Consider the following 18,336-nt stretch of genomic DNA (forward strand, 5'->3'; position numbering starts at 1 on the left):
AAGTATTACCCAACAAATACAAATTTACAACTTTATTTATAAAGTTCCATTCTCAAAGGTTAAGGCAAACCCATGGATATTGATTGACCTACCACACATTCATTTTCTGCTCGTCTTCACATTTTCCTCCTCTGCCTTTCGTTTGATGGTAAACACACAAAACAATTCATTTACAAACAACAGACCGCGTCTAGACCTTGTTAAATAAAGTCTATGAACAAACTAGATTTCTTTACACAGATTACATTTACTTAAAAAAAAAAAAAAGGATATAAATTAAAGTGAAGCCTCCTGTTGAAGAAGTTGTAGTTATGTCAAAACTTCTAAAAGAAAGAGTTGGAATGTACGAGTTGTCCAGAAGGTTCCTGAAATATTTACACTGTGCTTTGCTTTACACTGAAAGCTCATCTGGGGTCAGAGTTCACACATAACTAGGAATGAGTTTATTCCATTATAAGGTTCCTGCTTTCATTTGAAAACGACCCATTTTATTTTCGCCGCCTTCTTTCATCATCACATAGCCAAGCATCACTTCTTGGAGAGGAATTTCATCTTGTTTCCTAAATAAAAAGACAAAAGTAAAAAAGATAATTAGAAGAAAACAAGTTTTTAGGTGCAGGGGATAAATGACTATCAAATAATCCCTATTAAATGATGCAAGATATTTTATTCTAGACTATTTTGTGGACTAAAAATCTCACCTAAGCCTTTTAAAAATTTGTTGACTCGTCGCTGTTCACTGCCAGGAAGCGAGTCAAGGTACTCCTGTGCTCGGACCTCGAAAAGACCTAGAGGAAGGAGGACACCATTGGTCACGTTATGCGTCATATTAAAAAAAAAAAAATCGGTGTTGGTATTTTTTTTTTTCTCATACCTCTGAGGCCCTGTCTGCGCAGCTCCCTCTCCTGGATGAAACCCGTAAACATCTGCGTCTCCATGAACACCTCCAGGAACCTCCTCAAACTCTTGGAGGCGACCGCCTTACGAAAGGCCTCCCGTTGAAAGGAGGAGCAGGTGGAAGAGGAGGAGGAGGAAGGAGGGGGACTGGGTGACTCGTCCTCACGCTCTAAGCCTCCCATGAAGATGGAATAATGGCCGACCATCTCCACAAAGAAGCGCACAAATGCCTCGGACGCCACTGTGCTGAGGGAACTGGAATCTGAAAAGGGAAAAAGTGAATGCTGCCTCCCCATTTGACTCCTCTGTGCTAAAGAAGATTAAGGATGAAGGCTCACCACTGAGCAGGTCTCCTTTGTCCGAGGCCAGCTCCCTCCTCTTCTCCAGAACATGTTCCAGAGCTGCCTGCAGCTTGCGGGGAAGAATGGAGTCCTCGTCGTCCATCTATAGCAGGGTGGGGAAAAAAAAATCTCAAATGAAATAAATAAAAAACACATGTGGTCCAATCGGTTATCTTCAGGTGCGTTACCTGTCGTAGGAATCGGCTGTTGCCGAGGTCGACGACCAGGACCTGCGAGGAAATACAACTTAGTGGTTCTCCCCAAAATTTTACATTAAGTACCACCTTATTTGTTCTGACCTCCTCTATAGGAAGCTCTTTAAGTCGAGGCAGAGAGCTGGAGAGCAGGCCGACGATGAAGGGTGTTGGTGTGCACACGATATCCAGCATGGAGGGCGGCAGCACGGGAATATACGTGTGCTGCCAGGTGAACGGGTAGAGAAGAGCCACCACGGCATGGCAGCACTGCGACAAGGTACTGTCAAGGCACAACGGGGAATGTTTAATTAAACAACTGACACGTCATAAATGACATTTCCACCACATCATTCAGGATATTGGACATATTGTGTAATAAATTTGCCCACAAATTGGTGACGGTGAAAAGAAAAAAAAGTGCAATTACACGATCTCGCCACGAGAGGGCGACAGACTACACTGTTTCAGTGTAAGGAGATCTTTGTCGTTCAAGCGGAAAAAAAATGAGTGGAAATATGCACTGTTAGCAAGAGTGGAATGCTGTGCTTGGGGAAAAAAAAAAAAGGTCCAGCAGCACGCAGCTCGCTTCATCTGTTCACATCTAATTCATGAAAAACATGTTGTTTTTATTAAATCCTGATTAAATGGCCGCTGCTACTGAAGCTGAACCAGGTGTGGCACAGCTTGGGGCCAATGCTCCTCTTAACGCCCGGTGAATTTTAACAGCTTTAGCGAGCTGTGTGGTCGCTTGACTCTTTCTACTCTGGCATCCATGACGGTTTTCCAAAGAAGCCGCCATTGTTCCCCCGGCGACCGAATAACACAGCGGCATTCCTTCCTCTCGCAATTGTTAAGTTTCTTGAGGATTTGCTACGACACGCTGCGGCCAACCTGAGCTTGTCTGCGGTGAAGATGACCCGGCGCTCCAGGAGCAGGGAGGCGAACACTCGCAGGAGCAAACGCAGACTCAGCGAGGAGAAGAGACACTCAAAGTCGACATGTTCCAGTCGAGAATCGGAAGGCCGACACAGCTCGATCACCTGCGAGCGAAATTATGTGGGGGAGGTGAAAAGCGGACGCGAAAGTGACGGCAATACCGTTGACCTCATCTCACCTCTGTCCCCGAGCCAGGCAGGAAGTTTTTGACACTGATTGTTCTTCCCGGAGCAGGAAAAGGAGCCTCCATGATGCCTCTCATGAAGGGCTGCACCAGTGCAGGTGAGATGGCTCTCCTCTTCTCCACCTCGTCCAGGATCTGACAACATCCAGTGATTTGTGTTAGTAAAATGCAAATAATTGATTGACAATTGACTTTTGGGTATTTTCTGGATTTTTTTTCTACATTCCACCGTACTCAATTGGGAACACACAGAATCCGTTTCGATCATTTTTTGAAGGATTTTTGGAGTTTGTCGTTTTTTTTTGCAGACCTTGCCCCCCCCCATGGCCCCCTGCAAAGAAAAAAAAACCTAGCTCCGCCAGTGTTGCTACCTCTTTCCAAATTAAAATGTACAATCTTTAAAGCACAATTAAATGTGATATCACCCGCCCGATTCAGTGGTTGCATTCGTTTGAACAAAACTGCAAAGCACAAGGACCACTTCAAGGGCATATTTACTCGCCGCTTTAATTAAGTGATGCTGTGCGTAAACATTTCAAGTGGAAATGCCTGTAAAGCTTTCATTTCCACTGCTGCAACCACAGCAGCTGCACACACACACACACACACACACACACACACACACACACACACGTGCGACGCGGTTCCGTGTTGGAGTACGAGGCGGGCCAGGGAATACAAGACCGCACACGGGGGCGGGGTGTGGCTCTGCGGGCGCAGAGGGTGGTCATGCTGCTTCACTTTAACCATGGCCACTTGGATGTTGAAGTGTTTTTTTTTTTTTTTTTTTTTTTTTGCATGTGCTTGTACTGTACCTTGGAAAAAAGGTCAAAGCAGCCCAAGCGGCTGACGATGCAGTAGACCTCGGGGAGCCTTCGGCCTTTACCGCTGGGCTGGAGATAAAATTTAATAGTAATCAATCCAGATCTGTAAAACTACTTCCATTTAAAAAAAAAAAAAAAGTGTGTTTTGGTACATACCAGCAATCGTCTGCAGTAGCCAAATCGACGACTTCCATCCTCGCCGGTCAGCACGAATGAAAATGTCTCACTGAGGGTATGAAAGAAAAAATCATGTAAGATGGCACTCCCAGGAAAAAAAGCAAATTTATCATATCTTTTGATTTCCAGTTTGCACCTGGGGAAGTTATCAACCGGCGCCCAGTCTTTGGCGTCGGGGAAGCAGAACTGAGGGATGACCTTTAGCTGGTCTTCTGTCTCCCGCATGAACTTGAAGCTGCGTTCAAGCTGGATTGGAAAAGGCAACAAGGTTATCATTATATTTTCTCTAAGAGCGCTTGTAATAGCCTTAGTCTTGTTTGATAAGCGCTTGCGCTGCCAGTGTAAACTCTTGCGGTGGTTAAGTGCTCAAGCATGAATGAAAATTGGAGAATTTCATTCATTTTTTTGGCCGTAGAAAAATATCTGCCAGGTATCATAAACTGGCAGGTGTGGGTTTCATTATTTTAAGGAAAATATATTTTTGTATTAAGGTATTTAATAATTTTTGTTGTCATTTTTAATATAAAACAATCCTTAAAAAACAATCAGATTACATTATTGTAAACAAACATAATAATAATAGAATTAGTAATAATGATAATAATAATAATAGTAATAGTACTTTGGAAAAACATTTTTTAGAGATATGATTGACAAAAATGGCGCTTGCATGTTTGTTTTTAGTGAATCCTGTCTGTTTACTTTAAGAGGGAACTGTTGCGTGACTTCCGGCAGATAAGGAACTCCAGCTTTGGTTTTGTGGAGGGCCACCACAATGAAGTACTCAAAAAGTTTTCTGTCCTCCATCAGATCCCTGTCCAAAGTCCGGTACCGCCCCGTCTGCCTCAGCATGGACTGGACCGACACCAGCCTCTGGCTATGAGCTAAAAGATAGAAAAGAAAACACATGAGGGACAAAATACTTCTTTTTCCGGTCTAACCCGAGCGCCGTTTCTCACCTTTTAGCTTCTCCTCCGTGTCACTTTCTGACTCGCTGTTCTCGTCAGTCACTACATGAAAAAACAAACATGAGATGACTCCGGGATAAGAAAACTTTAAAGTGACGCCTCACCTCTCCCTGAGCTGGACTCGGTGGACTGCGACACCTTCTTCATGCGCTTTTTCCCTCTCCGAGCCTCGAAAATACCGTTGATTTTTATCACCATCTGCAAAGAGAATTCATTGATTTCGGAAAACATTTTGGGATGTAAAAGAAAGCATACCTTGGGGATTTTCCTCCGTCGCCGGTTGTACGGGTCCCCGGAAAGGCAGGGGGTGTCATCGGGGCTGCTCGGCGTGGACGGCGGGCTGACGCGTGACGGTGAACACACGCCAGTGTCCCTGTTGGTCTTGCGTAACTCCAAGAGTTTGAAACTCCGTCGCTCGGAGTTCTGCCTGAAGAAGCCAGGCTTGGAGCACAACTGTTGGTGCACGGAAACTTTCACTTAGGTTGAGTGAGAATCCAGATCATTGGTTGAATAATATAACAATATATCATTATATAATTATGTATTATAATTATAACATATATTATCTGAATGCATTGTCAGTCTTGTACCTTAGTCGGAGTGTCAGGAACGGGTGAGGAGGAGGCAGGTGATACACATTTGCTCCCGAGGCAACTTCTCTCCAGCTCGATGTCTTCGTAGGGATTCTCCTTAGATGGAGGGTCTTCGGGAAGAAAATAACAACAGAAATATTACGAAACCGCCTCTCTGAAGATCACCCCCAAAATATTTCCATATCAGCCAGACAATTCCGACTCCAGATGCGCAGAGAGCAAGCAGACACGGCGTCCTGCTGACTCAGCTCATTGCGGCAATGAAGCGAACCAAGTGGCCAAGAAAAGTAGCGTTCCTCTCCAGATTTTTATTGCGCCTCATATTTTAACAACCCCTAATAACGCGACCGTCTCTCGACGGATTACAACTCCAAAGAGAAAATGTGCGTCTCATTCTGGGGACCGGTGAGTTATTACTCTTCTTTTTGGATGTGATATATGAGACGTTTTATGCAAGCAGGAGTTGAAAGGAAATCAAAAGCCGGACGAGGGAAACCATGGTGTCATCCGAGAAAATCTAATCTAATAGGTGATGTCATACCTTACTGTACAGCCATTGGAAATGCTCCAATGTCTTCAACTGGCATGAATTTGTTCCCTAATTTGTCATCAGTCAAACAAACATCAAAGTTGCGTAACATTTTGTCGGCCGAGTGTTGTTTTTTTTGCGTGCGTGCTGTGCACATGTGGCTTTGCATCAGTCTCGCAGGAATGTGTCAGCATAATGATGACACTCGCTTTCCACTCCATCTGGAAACACTGATAGACATGAAGACATTACAAGTAGGGAGGGCGAACTATTTGGTGTTTTGGGGAGGGTTCATAAAAAAAAAATTGCCATAAGATGAGTGCTAGACACTAGCGAAGGTGGAAAATGAAGCTTCATAATGCTTCATGAACTAGTTTTTTCCCCTCTAGATGGCGCTATTGATTTAAAGAAAGGGAAATGGTTAGTGTGTTTTCATCCTTGTAAAAAAAATGATTCATGAAGTAGTAATGGCTAAAAAAATGCCAAGTCTAATGGTGCCGTGGCTCTCACCCAATAAAATGCCTCCTGGCGGCTATCTCAACTTTGACCATACGCGAGCGCCCGCCGCCATTATATGTTATGATATTAAACAGGCTCGAGGTGGGGTTGCTATAACACCGCAGACAATAAGGCAGGAATGTAGGTCAGGTTTTGGCATCTCATTTTTAATAAAAAGTGGAGCAGCGTGGCTCCAAATTAAAACCAGAGCAAAGACGGCTTCGCCCCCCCCCCCCCCCCCCCCCCCTTGTGACACGTGCGCAAAACAAACACAATTGCATCACCACATGTATTATTTACCGATGATGTCCTCGTAGACATTCTCCTCCGATAAAGTGCGTGCGAGGCCCAGGCGGGACTGAGCGTACCAGTCGACCCTGCAGCTTTCCGAGGACGACTGGAGCAGGTCTTCGAATTCGTAAGACTTCCTGAAGCGGACACCAAAACATCAATATGATTATTACAAAAAAACAAAAACATTTACGATCATGTAGTGTTGCACAAAATTCCCAATATGGGTCTGAAGTTGAAAACAAAAGTTGAGAGAGTGCAGCCTCCACATTGGGTTTGGAATGTAACCGATCGGAGCCAAGCTTCAAGTGCACGAGAATCCAGGTCATGGAGTGGGGGGCGATCTTTCGCACATGCAATTTCTCATTGTGCAAAATCATTTCTTCATAACATGTGTGCAATGTGGTAGTTTTCACGCCAAGGCTTTTTTTTTAACTCATTCAGTGCCATAGAGGGCAAAGATATTAACTGGGGTGGCAGTGAACGAGTTAAGAAGGGGCCTCTCGACATGGCTTCAAAAGACCGAGTGAGTTATGTGCACGTTCCTCGCATCCAAACAGTGAGCTAATTCTGTAGCTTCGAGGAACTGAGTGATGTCACCGCCACGCTGTTTGTGATGTACGGCAGATGTTGCGATAGATGTCCGAGCGGCTGTTTGTTTGGGTTGCGCGGGTCATCCAAACATCCGATTTAGCCTCGGAAGCAAAATTGCGCAACTTGTGGATGTTCTCGCTAATCCCGGCGGCGTATTAAAAATTCTCCGTTCCGGTTCTTACCTGTTGCTGCTGTGGTGGGATCTGTCCGTCCAAGGTCTCCTGCAAACTCCGGGAGGCGGGCAGGTGGGTAGAGGCGGAGGGGGGATGGAAGGCAAAGGAGGCAACGTCCTCTTGCCTTTACAGGAACCGCCGAACCCCGAGACCGGGGTGGAAGGCGGCGTGTGGTGCTGGAAGGTTCTCTGCGGTTTGGGCAGAGGGTTGATGGATGGAGCGCCGGGCTCGCTGTATACGTTCTCGCCATCGCCCTCTTTCCTCCACCTGGAGCCGACTGTCCCGAAAATTGGTTCGGTGAGGCGCCTTTCTGTTTCCTCCAGCTCATCCTTTGACGGCGGGCAGAAGTAATTCCCCGGAAACGCCAGCGACGTCCCACTCTGGACGTCTTGTGTCGCTCTTTCCAGTTTCTTAACGTGAGTTAAAACAGTTTTCTTGTCTTGGGGTTGTTGCGTCGCCTTAGTAGCCCGCAGTCCTCGCTCCAGAATGATTTCTTTGTCCTTGTTGCTCAGACCTACTGGAGATTTAGTCCTCACATCCCCGCCGAGCTTTCCGGCATTTTCTTTTCCTGAGTCTTGCCTGTCCCAGCTTACAAATCTCTTGCTGTTTGTCTGTTGGACCTCCGGAGGTTTGAATTCCTTTTTTCTGACTGACTCAATTTCCTTCTGCGTGGTGCTTAGCAGACAAGCCTCCACGGAAATGGCTTGGCTGGGCTCCTTTTTGCCCTCCCATTGGGAGATTTTATCGCGGATACTCGCGGCCCTGACTCCGACTTGGCCCTTATTCAGCTTGCCGCACTGTCCGTTCTCCACGTTGGGAGTCCTCGGGGCGCTGGCGCTGGCCGTTCTCCTGTGAGTCAGCATGCTGCCGGGAGCACCCGAGTCCCTCTTGTGTCCGTCCCCTGGTAGCCCACACACCTCTTGGCGCCGGGGCACCGCAGACGACGGAGTCTCCCCAATCTTCAAGCCGCAGCAATGGAGTCTGGAAAAGGGACAGAAATCGAAATGAACATCTGGTGCTTGTGAGTCAGTCCAAAACGATTCCGAGGTCACGACTCTTAGTCGGAAGGTCAAAGTTTACAAGCTGGACAGAGCCATGTCGAAGTGACAGAGGAGACAAAACGACCCAATAAATAAATGGAAATATAAAATAAAATGAAATAACCAAAATATAAAGAAATAAATCAAAAAATAAAGAAAAGAAACTATGGCCAACAAACAGACGGAACTGAGTAGGCCGAGTCCAAACTGTATTTGCTTTTATTAGTTTGGCTCGCTCTCCTTGTTTTCACTCCCCTCCATGTTGGCAATTTTTATAATGAATGAAGCAACAGATGGGGGGGTAGTAGGTCAAACCTTACTAGCTGCGGGGGGCTGAATAAAGGTAAATTTATGATGAGCCAAGCATCTTCGAACAAAGACGTTAAAACCGGCAATCCGGAATACTTTTCGGAAGGACCGAGATGGGGGTCATCGAGGGCAAAGGGAGGGGAGAGACCAAATAAGGACACAAAGGACCAGCTGAGCTAACACTCAAGGAGCAGAATGATTAAATCTACTGAAACCTAAAAAAACATTTGACTCCTCTTCCAGACATTGCCTTCTGTCAACGCAAAATCTCTTCATTGTCATCAAAATAGCACTAATGAGCATTAAAAAGATGACATATGGCAACAGTGACAGGATGACAACAGATGGCCGACTAGCCCCCATTATAGTTACAGATTTTCAGGAATAAAATAACCATTCTGCATCCATCCCCCCAAAAAAAAAAAAAAAATCAAATCCTACGTCCAACTGCTGAAAATGACTTACGACCTACCCGTTGACTGATTGGTAGATAGTGTTGTCAGTGTTTGTACAGAGCGGCAGCGCCCTCCCACCAGTCATTGTGCTAGCAGCTGGCATCCTGCAAGAGCAGACAAGAGAAGAGCAGGAAAACTCCTTTTGTTTACAAAAGATTCAAGGGGACACATGCAGGAAATACAAATGAACATCCCAGACATGATCGGCACCAGGCGACCAATCGAAGGGACAAACAATTTTTGCACTATATTAAAGTCAAGCCTTGAAACAAAATTGGTTGCTAGTGAAAGTCCTTTGTGAGATCTTAAAACTTTACAATTGTCTCCTCCAGAGAGAGCCACTCAGATTTTTATCATTAAAGCACACCACAGCTCATTTGGCTTAAGCCCCGCCCCCCTACACTACACCCGGGTGTGCGTCAGCCATCGACTGGCTGGCCTGCAGGCCCAAATTATTTTCAGATGTAAGCTGGGCAGAGGTCACATGTTTGAAGGCAAACATGGACTTGATTTTCACTCCCCTTCTCTGTCTTGAATGACTTTAATAACATCAATTCTGGACTGGGAAACATAAGGCGGGTGTTCTCGAGAATGTATGAAGAACCTTGGTAGTTTTTTGGGGATCGTATGGACAACGGAAAGATGCGAGGAATTGAAAATGGGAGATGGGGGGAGCGACTGGGGTTGTCAAAACTGAAAAGGAAAGTGGATCTTGGAAAGAATAATACAAGTCTACGGTGGCGCTACAAAAACAGTGCACGCTTCCAGTCAGTCCCGGTTCAATGGTTGGGGCCCAAAGGCCAACAGGAGGAAAAAAAAAAAAAAATTATCTGAATGCCCAAGAAAAAAAACTAAATCAATTCAAGCCTAATAAAAGGATTTATTTGAATGCACTTGAGGTTGCGTTTGAACATGTTTTGGACTCATTCCTCAATACTTGCTAGAACCTGTCAAGGAGCACCTCTATTTATATCTGATTGGCCGGTTTTACAGCTTTGGCTCGCTCAGGAAACGGCAGCCATGGTGACCTCCCTAACCCCTATAGAAAGATGGCCGTCATAACAATGCGTAGAGGGGTTAAGGAAGCTGGCTGAGGCCAATAAAAACTTGACAGGAAACCTGCAGAAGATTTGGATCTCCAGTTGGACTCAAACAAACCAACTGACTTGGTAGCGATTTTGAGAAGCACCGTTACACCTGCTCGAGTTCCGTTTCACTTGACCGAGCGATCACCTGAGAGAACGATGACGCTCCCCGAAAGATTCCGCATGCTCCATTGGCTGTAAAAAGACAAGCGCCGACTCGTGCCAACGCGCCAGTTTCACTCGTCAATCTTCACGGAGCTTCGAGATTGTTGTCAGTGATTCGGTTCTCTCCCCAACAGCTGCTTCTCATAACCGTCCGAGGCTCCATCACACCAGGAACAGCTAAACGTGACTTCATCGTCATGCGCTCCCCCCCCACTCTCCTTTCTGCATGCCTAAAAAGGACAAAAGTCGCTGGCTGCATTTCAACACTTTTGGTCAGACTTGGAAAGCAAAAAAGTGCGGTTTCACGTTAAAAAAAAATAAAGTGGAGCAACACGATATGCCATAATTGGATTCATATAATGTAAAAATGGGGATAAGGTTTATTTTCTGTACTTTCTTCCTGCACCCACACCGAGTAGAGGACCCCCATCCTTTAAAGATCTGGTCCGCTTTGTCCTTGTCTGCTATCAATTTAATCCAACCCTGAATGTTTGGCCAAGTGTCTTTCTTGCTCACCGTTTTGCAGAAGAAGCAAAGGAAGGCTGGACGGTAAAGGAAGGAAGGGACATATGGGGGTGGGGGGGTGGGGGTTTTCGGGCAAATAAACAATGGAATTTTATCTGGGCTCAGCAGTCTCCTTCGCTCTTTTTACGCTGCCTGTTTGGGTCTCTGTCCTGTTGGAGGGGCCCCCGTTGCTTTCCCAAGCTGATTTCAGAGCGAGGCTTTGGCCAAGAGCCAAGCAGGCCAACTCTGTGACTGTTGTGTACCTCTTGTATGGGTGATTAATTGGAATGGGGACCTTTTATTGGATGGATTCCATCCAATGATGCACCCTGCGGGCCAAGACACAGTCCAAAACTATTAACGGCACCCGTGTAGTGAAGGATGGACATCAGGGAGTAGAAAAAAAAGAAACTATATACAACTCAGGTGCTGTGTTTCTGAGCTCACGTGGGACATGATGCTTCCTCTCATTGTGTCTGTGGGATTTTTAAGAATGGGCGAAAAGATGACCTCAAAGAAGGCGTAAACAAACACCAAATTATACACCAGAGGCTTCTGATCCGACCGAGCGCCACGACAATGCGGGCTTCTCATGATCGCCGCGTAATGAATGGTTATTTTCTTCGTTGTCTTTACACCAGCAGACAGAAGAGACGTGTTTTGTGTCTTGATGGAAATGCAAGTTTAAGCAGCAAAGAGAGGGGAAAAAAAATGTAGGTTAAAAATGGGCTTTTTGCAAGGTTAGAGAAATCTACACCTTTGCACCTGTCAAGAATTTACGGATGGTCGTCCCGAAACTGGCTAACTTCGATTCCAAAGTCCGCTTTGTGTAAACGCAACGGCTTGCTAGCTAATGATGTACTTTCGGGAGATAAGCACAAATGGGAACAAACACACCGAGTTTGCAAAAGCTGACAATTACTTAATGCGCATTTTGAGATCGGAAAAATCTATAAAACGAGAACCCTGTGAAGGTAGAAAGAGAGGAGGACAAATTTATTAGGCAGAGCAAACAAATCTCTTCCTGCTCTCCATCTCGGAGATCACGTTACATCTCGCAGATGCTGAGTCGGCTCCTCCTCCAGTCCCGACTGTCAGAAAAGATCCCGTCGGCCGAGCCCTTAACTCATCCCCGGGTCTGCTCTCAATTATCCCACTGGCTCCACAAAGTAGGCGCCCATGCCAACGGTTTTTCAGGGCCCTCCTCTAAACCGCTCTCACGTTGGCCCGTTTAAGCTCATCCACAGAATTTGTCTGTGTCAGATTAAACAACTCGCATCTTGAGACGTACGCAAAAAAAAAAAAGCTCCAGACATTAAGGCTTCAACCGAGAAAAATGGATCAAATACAAAGTTCAATGTAACTTTACGGGCAATGGTGTAAATAACATTTTAATATAAATCTGTTGAAAAAAACTACGATAAAGATTGATTAAACAAATTCTTCACTTTGAAACTATTCTAGTAAATAAAGAAAACTTAAAAACCACTGTACTGTTTGATGAAGCAGCTAATCAACTAGCACCTAGCTAGAGTGCTAACATAGCAGTTGACATCGAAACTTGCCAAACAAACAAATTTGACAGATTATAAATCTACTATAAAGATTAATTAAACAAACGATTCACTTTTCTATTCTATGAAATGAAAAAAATGAAAAACCACTGGACTGTTTGATGAAGCAAATGGGCCAGTCAACGAACAGCTAGCTACAGATGCTAACATAGCAGTTTACATGGAAACCAAAGTCCGGGTCTATTTGCGGTGCCAAATTTGCTTGACAGAAGCAACATTTCTGCTGGCGATGATCCCCACCTAACATGACAGAGTAAAATCACTAACCTAGATAGCTAGCCAGCATATTAAGCTAGCTAATGCTACATTCTGTTGACGCACTTTAGAATTCTGATTTGAAATGGTCATAAGTTTTCTCCACAGCCACAGAGAGCCTGAAAGTAGACCTCCGAGTCTTTCCGACAACCTGGCTGCTTGCTAACATTATCCTCTGGGCTCCGGATCAAATTTCTCCTCCAAGCCACGGTCTCTTTAACAGAGCTGCATAGCCAAACTGCTCTCCATCGAACTTTGCTTCCTTGTTGCAAATTCCCACCAGAGCTCCCTCGCAGGCCCGTTGCTGCTCATGTCTGAGCCCAAACACAGATTTTTGTCATTCCCACCCAGCATCCCGGGGGAGCTCCATGAGGCGAGAGCTTGGGAAAGTGCACTTCCGGAGTGTAAACTCCGGAGTCAGAGGCGACGTTTTTGACCTCCACACACCCGCTGACCAAAATCGACGAGCCTGAGCCAGGAAAACCGACTGAGACAAATGGAGATTGGTGTTTTGTATACGGATAGCATGACTCTCGGTTTCTCTGGGAATGCCCCGGTTTAAAAAAGACCCCAAAAAATTGTTGGATATATTTCCGTATTAGTGCCTGATTTAATCCAATGCCCCATTTGTGCCGATTATTTCAAAAACAAGCTTCCGTAATACAGGTGCAACGATTAATTGATTAATCGGCAGCAAATTGAGGATCAAATTAACGCTCCAAAAATCAAATGGTACAGCCCAAGTCATCCATGCCATATATACTGGCGTGTCATTCTCGTTTCTATTCGAGCAACTGATTCAAAGCCTTCATTTTTCAAAAAAACGCGTCTGGAACTACTTAACCGACTTACAGCGTTTCCATATCAAACATTGTGGCGCGCAAAGTCAAACTAGCCAAGCATGCGCTAACCTTTTCCCATTTTGTTTGGAATGCTCTCCGCAATATGGCGAACCGGGACTAAATCAAAGAGCAGCGGGGCCACTTTTGAGGTCCACTTTGAACCCGGATGGCCGCATTCCTTTCCAGATGGCGCCCGCAAGCGGGCCCGGGCTGCTCAGCCAAGCCTAAATGTACGTTCGCGATCCTATTCCGCTCCTCCAAGTCGCATACAAGTGTTTAATGGGGTGTGTTTGCCGCCACATTGGGTCGCAATGGGCAGAAACTGAACTGGTATGTGTGTGTTTGTGATGTTTCTGGCAAACGATGCAAAACATTCCGGCCATCGTACTGCAAGTGACGTTGCTTTTGCATCGCTCTTCAAGCTTTGAGATCAGAACATGGAATTTGTTGGTCAATGCATCTGTCTAAGATGTGGTTATGTGTGCACAGTAATATGGTTAGCATTAGCTATGTGTGTGTGTGTGTGCACGTGTGTGTGTGGGTGGGTAAGGGGTTCCGGGTGTTTTTGATCGTGACTTGAACCGTGGCCATCTGCCAATATGACAGCCAGACAATGCCCCCCCCCCCCGCTATATCTGGATTCTTTGGCCGTCACCGCAGGATGCGCTCTTTTCAGAGTGTCGCCGTGGCAACAGCGGCACGGTCTAGCACGCCGCCCCGCTGAGTGCCCGTCAAAGAGTAAGTTCCTGTCAGGGAAGCAAGGGTGCAAAGGGTCGGAACCTCCTTCGGCACTTCTGTCACTGTTTTTGATTGGAAAAGAATGGGGAGAAAAACAAACAAGTTGCGCCCACTTGACAAGCACGTGCAGACAAAAGTATTGGGACGGCACATCTGGACATTCCAGTGCAAGAAATGGAACAACATGTGGAGGAGTCTGGCCCAATATTTGAAGGGGTAGAGGTCTTAAAGGTCATTTTAAATCAGAATGCAAATATAGCGGAGAAAATTACAACCTTAACATATCTTAAATGACAATAACAAAAACCACTGTGAGATTTCTGGATGACTAGTGGAGTGACTCATCACAAAAAGATCATCACTTTCTCCTCCCACCAAAAAGATGATTCACTAACTTGTCAAGCATCTGGCCTTACTTTTTTAAATTCCCTCTTGCACACCGTGCACATAGATGTGTGGATCTAGTGTGCACTATGTATATGCTTTAAAAGCATCCGACAATTTGTAAACACTCCAGTTAGTCACTGGCTCTGTTTTGAACGTAAACAGCCGAGCCACTCCGGCACACAATGGCTCCGCTCCAGCCGGCCGTGACGAGATTGCGGCCACTTTATGACAGTCTCGCAGACAGTCCCTGGCTTTTTATCTCCACTTGTGTAAACCGTCTCTCCACTGTCAACTTGCAGCCTCAAGTGAACACACACACACACACACTAGTGTGTTGCAAAAGCTTTTTTTTTTTTGGGCCATCCGATTCACATTTGAAAAGTGTACAAAATGTGTGTCCCAATTTCAAAGGACTCCTTGGCTGCAACGGGGGGGTAGTAAATCAAATGTCCCGCTCCTGTTTTTGGTCGTTAACAAATCACACAAAATGAGCCAAAGAAATGAATTATGTTGGCTGAGTGATAAGAATCTGGTCTGGGTCTGCACTTATAGGACATAGCAGACATTCCTGATAGTTAGCTAACGGAGGGAAGACAACGTCCCTGGACGCTCGCAAAGATGGACGCGAGATGCACAGCTGCTTCGATGTTCAATATACTAAAGGAAACAAAAACAATCTTTGCTCGTGTCGCAAATGTAGCGAGGAGGGGAAAAATAAAACATCACTCTAAATGGCACATTGCATGCTAATCTGAGAATCTGACCATCTTTGTTTTGATTTATCTTGATAACTTTGGAAACGGGGAGGTTTTGATTAATATTGTCTGTTTGCATCGGGCCATTTTAAAAACTGCTGCCACCTACAGGACTGGAGTGCAACAGCACTTCCTAGCATGTAATCATTTTTTCATTGTCTGACCTCGGCAGTGCTCGCTAACAATGTAAATGTGCATTAAAATGTTTTTGTAGAAGAGTTCAAAGGCAAAATTAGAAAAAAATGAACACCACATTTTTTCTAGTTGAAAAGGAAACCACATTTTCTACACGCACGGTTTAGAAAAAAAAAATACATATGGACGGCATTAATTTCTTGCACTGTTGGTTCCTTGAAGCGGATTGTGTGTGTATTATTCGGCGGTGATGTCACGTGAGCTGGCTGCAGATGGCGAACAAAGCCCTAAATGCTAAAAATGCATCGCTTCCTGTGCAGTGGCGGCCAGATGTCATCAAGTGACTTTTGCGTGAGTCGCGGCGCTCCATCCGTCAGTCGTTTTTTCCATGTGTGTGATCTGCTCAAATATTTGCCAGGTGGGGGCCTTGGGTTGTTTTTTTTGTTGGAGAGCGAGAACTATGCATACTTTGAAGTAAGGAAGGCCTTTGTCCAAATAGGTGACACCACTTACGGTGCTTGGCGTCAAAGGCAAAGGTTGAGTACTTTGTGAAATTAGGATATCAAAATTTCAGAGCTCAAATGAAATAGTCTAGAAAAATGTGTTAAAAAAATACACTAAACGCAAATTCTAGCAGATTTTTGTTCCGCTGGACTAAAATAAAGTGTCGTTGCACATCCACTCCAGTAGGTGGCAGTAAGCGCTCACTGACAAAGTGTGCACAGGTCATAAACAATGTTAATTAAGTTATTCAGCAGACTTTATTTTGTTTGTTTACTTTAATTTTAATATGAATATATATTAGGTCGGCATTTTTGGCTACGCGAGTCGAATTACCTGAAGCAGCAACTCCACGGGAGAGCTTTCTACGCTTGCCCGTGTCTCCTCGCAACAAGGCAGGCGCAGGGGCCCTGCTCAAAGTGCTGCTTTTGTTCACTGCGAAGAATGCTCATCCCCGCTTAACACCCCCCCCCTCCCCTTTTCTTTAACCTGCCAATTTGTGATGGCTTCAGCATGCGCTCTGACTTTTATCCAAATGTTTTCATCTACACTACGGGGCCAACCATTGAGAAGATGACTTGGTTGAATGAGGATGAAGGAAAACGATCCAAATCAAAAACTGTGCATACCATCTGTGTTCATCCCACCCAGGTCACATTTTCATCCATCTTTGAACACACTCTGAAAAGAAATGACTCCTGACCTTTCCGAGCCGGCCCAGCCCCGATGAAGCGCTCCCGCGTTCGTCCCTCATTTGGCGTAAACGGAGCCAGCAGAAGGCAGCATCCACGTCTCGCATGGCTCTCCTCACTCCGTATGCCCCGGCGCCTCTCGGCAGGCATTCCAAAGCCTGTCCCGCCGACCCGGGGGTCGGAGGAAAAAGAGACGCAAAAAGTCAGGAAAATCCCTCCTCCCGACCAAAGCGCGGCCTCAGATGTTGACAGCCTTTTTCATTTTCCTTCCACTTTGTCTGTGACTTCTCTCAGTGGTGATGCCTCCCTCTCTCCCTATCTCTCTCTGTTTCTCAAAACTTTTCCCAGTGGCGCGTTCCTCAGGCCACCCCCCTCTTGCCTTCTCTCTCTCTTTCTCGCTCTATTTTCCATCATCACCCCACTATTCCTCAACTCCTCCCACCGCAACCTAAACCCCCCACTGCTGAACTAATCTGCAGCTGGACAGGGGATTGGAGCACAAGTTGTCAAGGAAACCAAAGTCCCCCCCCCCTCCAATTCCAAACGTTGCCCTTCCTATTTCCTACTGAAACGTGCCGCACGTTTGTTTTATTTATTTGGACTGGTCATCGACAGTGACGAGTGCTGATGAATGCTCCATGATACCTCTTTTAGAAGATAGCTGGCTAGTTGGCTAGCTTGCAAAATAGCCAACTTGTAAATAAATATAGTCCTGCAAAATTTCACCAACATACATTTCATCAAATGGGTGTTTTTTGTTTTCGTACACATCGGAGACAGAACATCTCAACGTTTCATAAAGTCTCCATTCCTGGTGATCCCTAAGCGCAAATCACTGACCCTGCCTTTGAAATAAAAGCGAGCACTAAAAAAAGCCTGCCGTGTCCATCAATAGCTGGAGGAGGAGCTGGTGGGAGTAACATCTGTTTGGCATCGATCCCACCTTATTGTGTTGCGGTCAGTGTCCTCGCTCAGGCCTCCAGCTGGGATTCCAGGAGTGCACTGTCCAGGGGAATGACCCGTGACTGGGAAGATGGTGAGACCGGGTTCCCGTCACTCCTTGTAGGTTGCATGCAAGAGCTCCTGTAAAAGCAGAGACAATACAAATCAACATTTGGCCCCCGCCTCTTCATTTCCTGTCCTTAATGACCAAGAAGCATTTGCCCGCCGTAGCGATACATGGCTTTGAAACACCAAAGTGACTTCACGGGGAATTATAGTCAGGAAAAAGGAGGATCCACTCAGGAAGTTGTGCTACTTCCACTCATATCCACAACATATGGAACTACAAAGGCTCAGTCTGCTATTTTATGACCAATATACACCTACGCTCATTTGAAGCATAATTGTCCTTTTAAAACACATTTGGACCACCACGGAGTTATATGTTTAGGCCTAATTTTTATTTGCTGCAGTGAATTTAGGACTTACAAGTCTGAAGATTTGGCGTTGGGATGTGTCTTTCTTCCAACTTACACTGTTGTCGAGCAGCTATATAGCATCATGCTGGCAAAACTGTTTGTTAAAGGTAATCTGTGCTCATAATGCAGCTCTCCTTACCTTTTGGCTTTAATAATATATAATAGCCTAGATGCCAAGTCATTGGTGGGCAAACGCTTTGGTCAGGATGACGACATCTTGTGTAACGTGCACAACGCATCGTTACCAGACCTATTTTAAGATTTTTTTATTATTAT

The 18,336-nt window shown here is 45.5% G+C and overlaps 1 protein-coding gene across 1 annotated transcript; it reads right to left on the reverse strand.

Moving 5' to 3' along the window:
• Positions 1-17: 17 nt before the first annotated feature.
• LOC148396790 (DENN domain-containing protein 2A) lies at positions 18-18,207 on the reverse strand. The gene is made up of 22 exons (XM_088379266.1): positions 18,071-18,207; positions 17,583-17,722; positions 16,651-16,797; positions 9,024-9,110; positions 7,212-8,183; positions 6,445-6,572; positions 5,115-5,227; positions 4,780-4,977; positions 4,629-4,722; positions 4,516-4,566; positions 4,259-4,440; positions 3,693-3,802; positions 3,536-3,605; positions 3,371-3,448; positions 2,550-2,690; positions 2,327-2,475; positions 1,538-1,715; positions 1,427-1,468; positions 1,236-1,341; positions 875-1,159; positions 702-788; positions 18-560 (listed from the first exon to the last, which is right to left on the reverse strand). The coding sequence occupies exons 4-22, from the start codon at positions 9,107-9,109 to the stop codon at positions 529-531; spliced, it is 3,102 nt and encodes a 1,033-aa protein (XP_088235392.1). The 5' UTR covers position 9,110; positions 16,651-16,797; positions 17,583-17,722; positions 18,071-18,207; the 3' UTR covers positions 18-528.
• Positions 18,208-18,336: the final 129 nt, after the last annotated feature.

The sequence above is a fragment of the Syngnathus floridae genome, chromosome 6, assembly GCF_059516105.1.
Source record: "Syngnathus floridae isolate MCC-2025c chromosome 6, RoL_Sflo_1.0, whole genome shotgun sequence".
In the NCBI taxonomy this organism is placed as follows: Eukaryota; Metazoa; Chordata; class Actinopteri; order Syngnathiformes; family Syngnathidae; genus Syngnathus; species Syngnathus floridae.

What these genes read in the sequence shown, in the direction of transcription:
- LOC148396790 (XM_088379266.1), bottom strand. Translation starts at nt 9,109, where the DNA reads ATGCCAGCTGCTAGCACAATGACTGGTGGGAGGGCGCTGCCGCTCTGT. An exon ending in TTCACCGCAGACAAGCTCAG is followed by an intron (nt 1,716 to 2,326) that starts GTTGGCCGCAGC and finishes GTGCCTTGACAG; the next exon opens with TACCTTGTCGCAGTGCTGCC. An exon ending in AAGAGCTTCCTATAGAGGAG is followed by an intron (nt 1,469 to 1,537) that starts GTCAGAACAAAT and finishes ATTTCCTCGCAG; the next exon opens with GTCCTGGTCGTCGACCTCGG.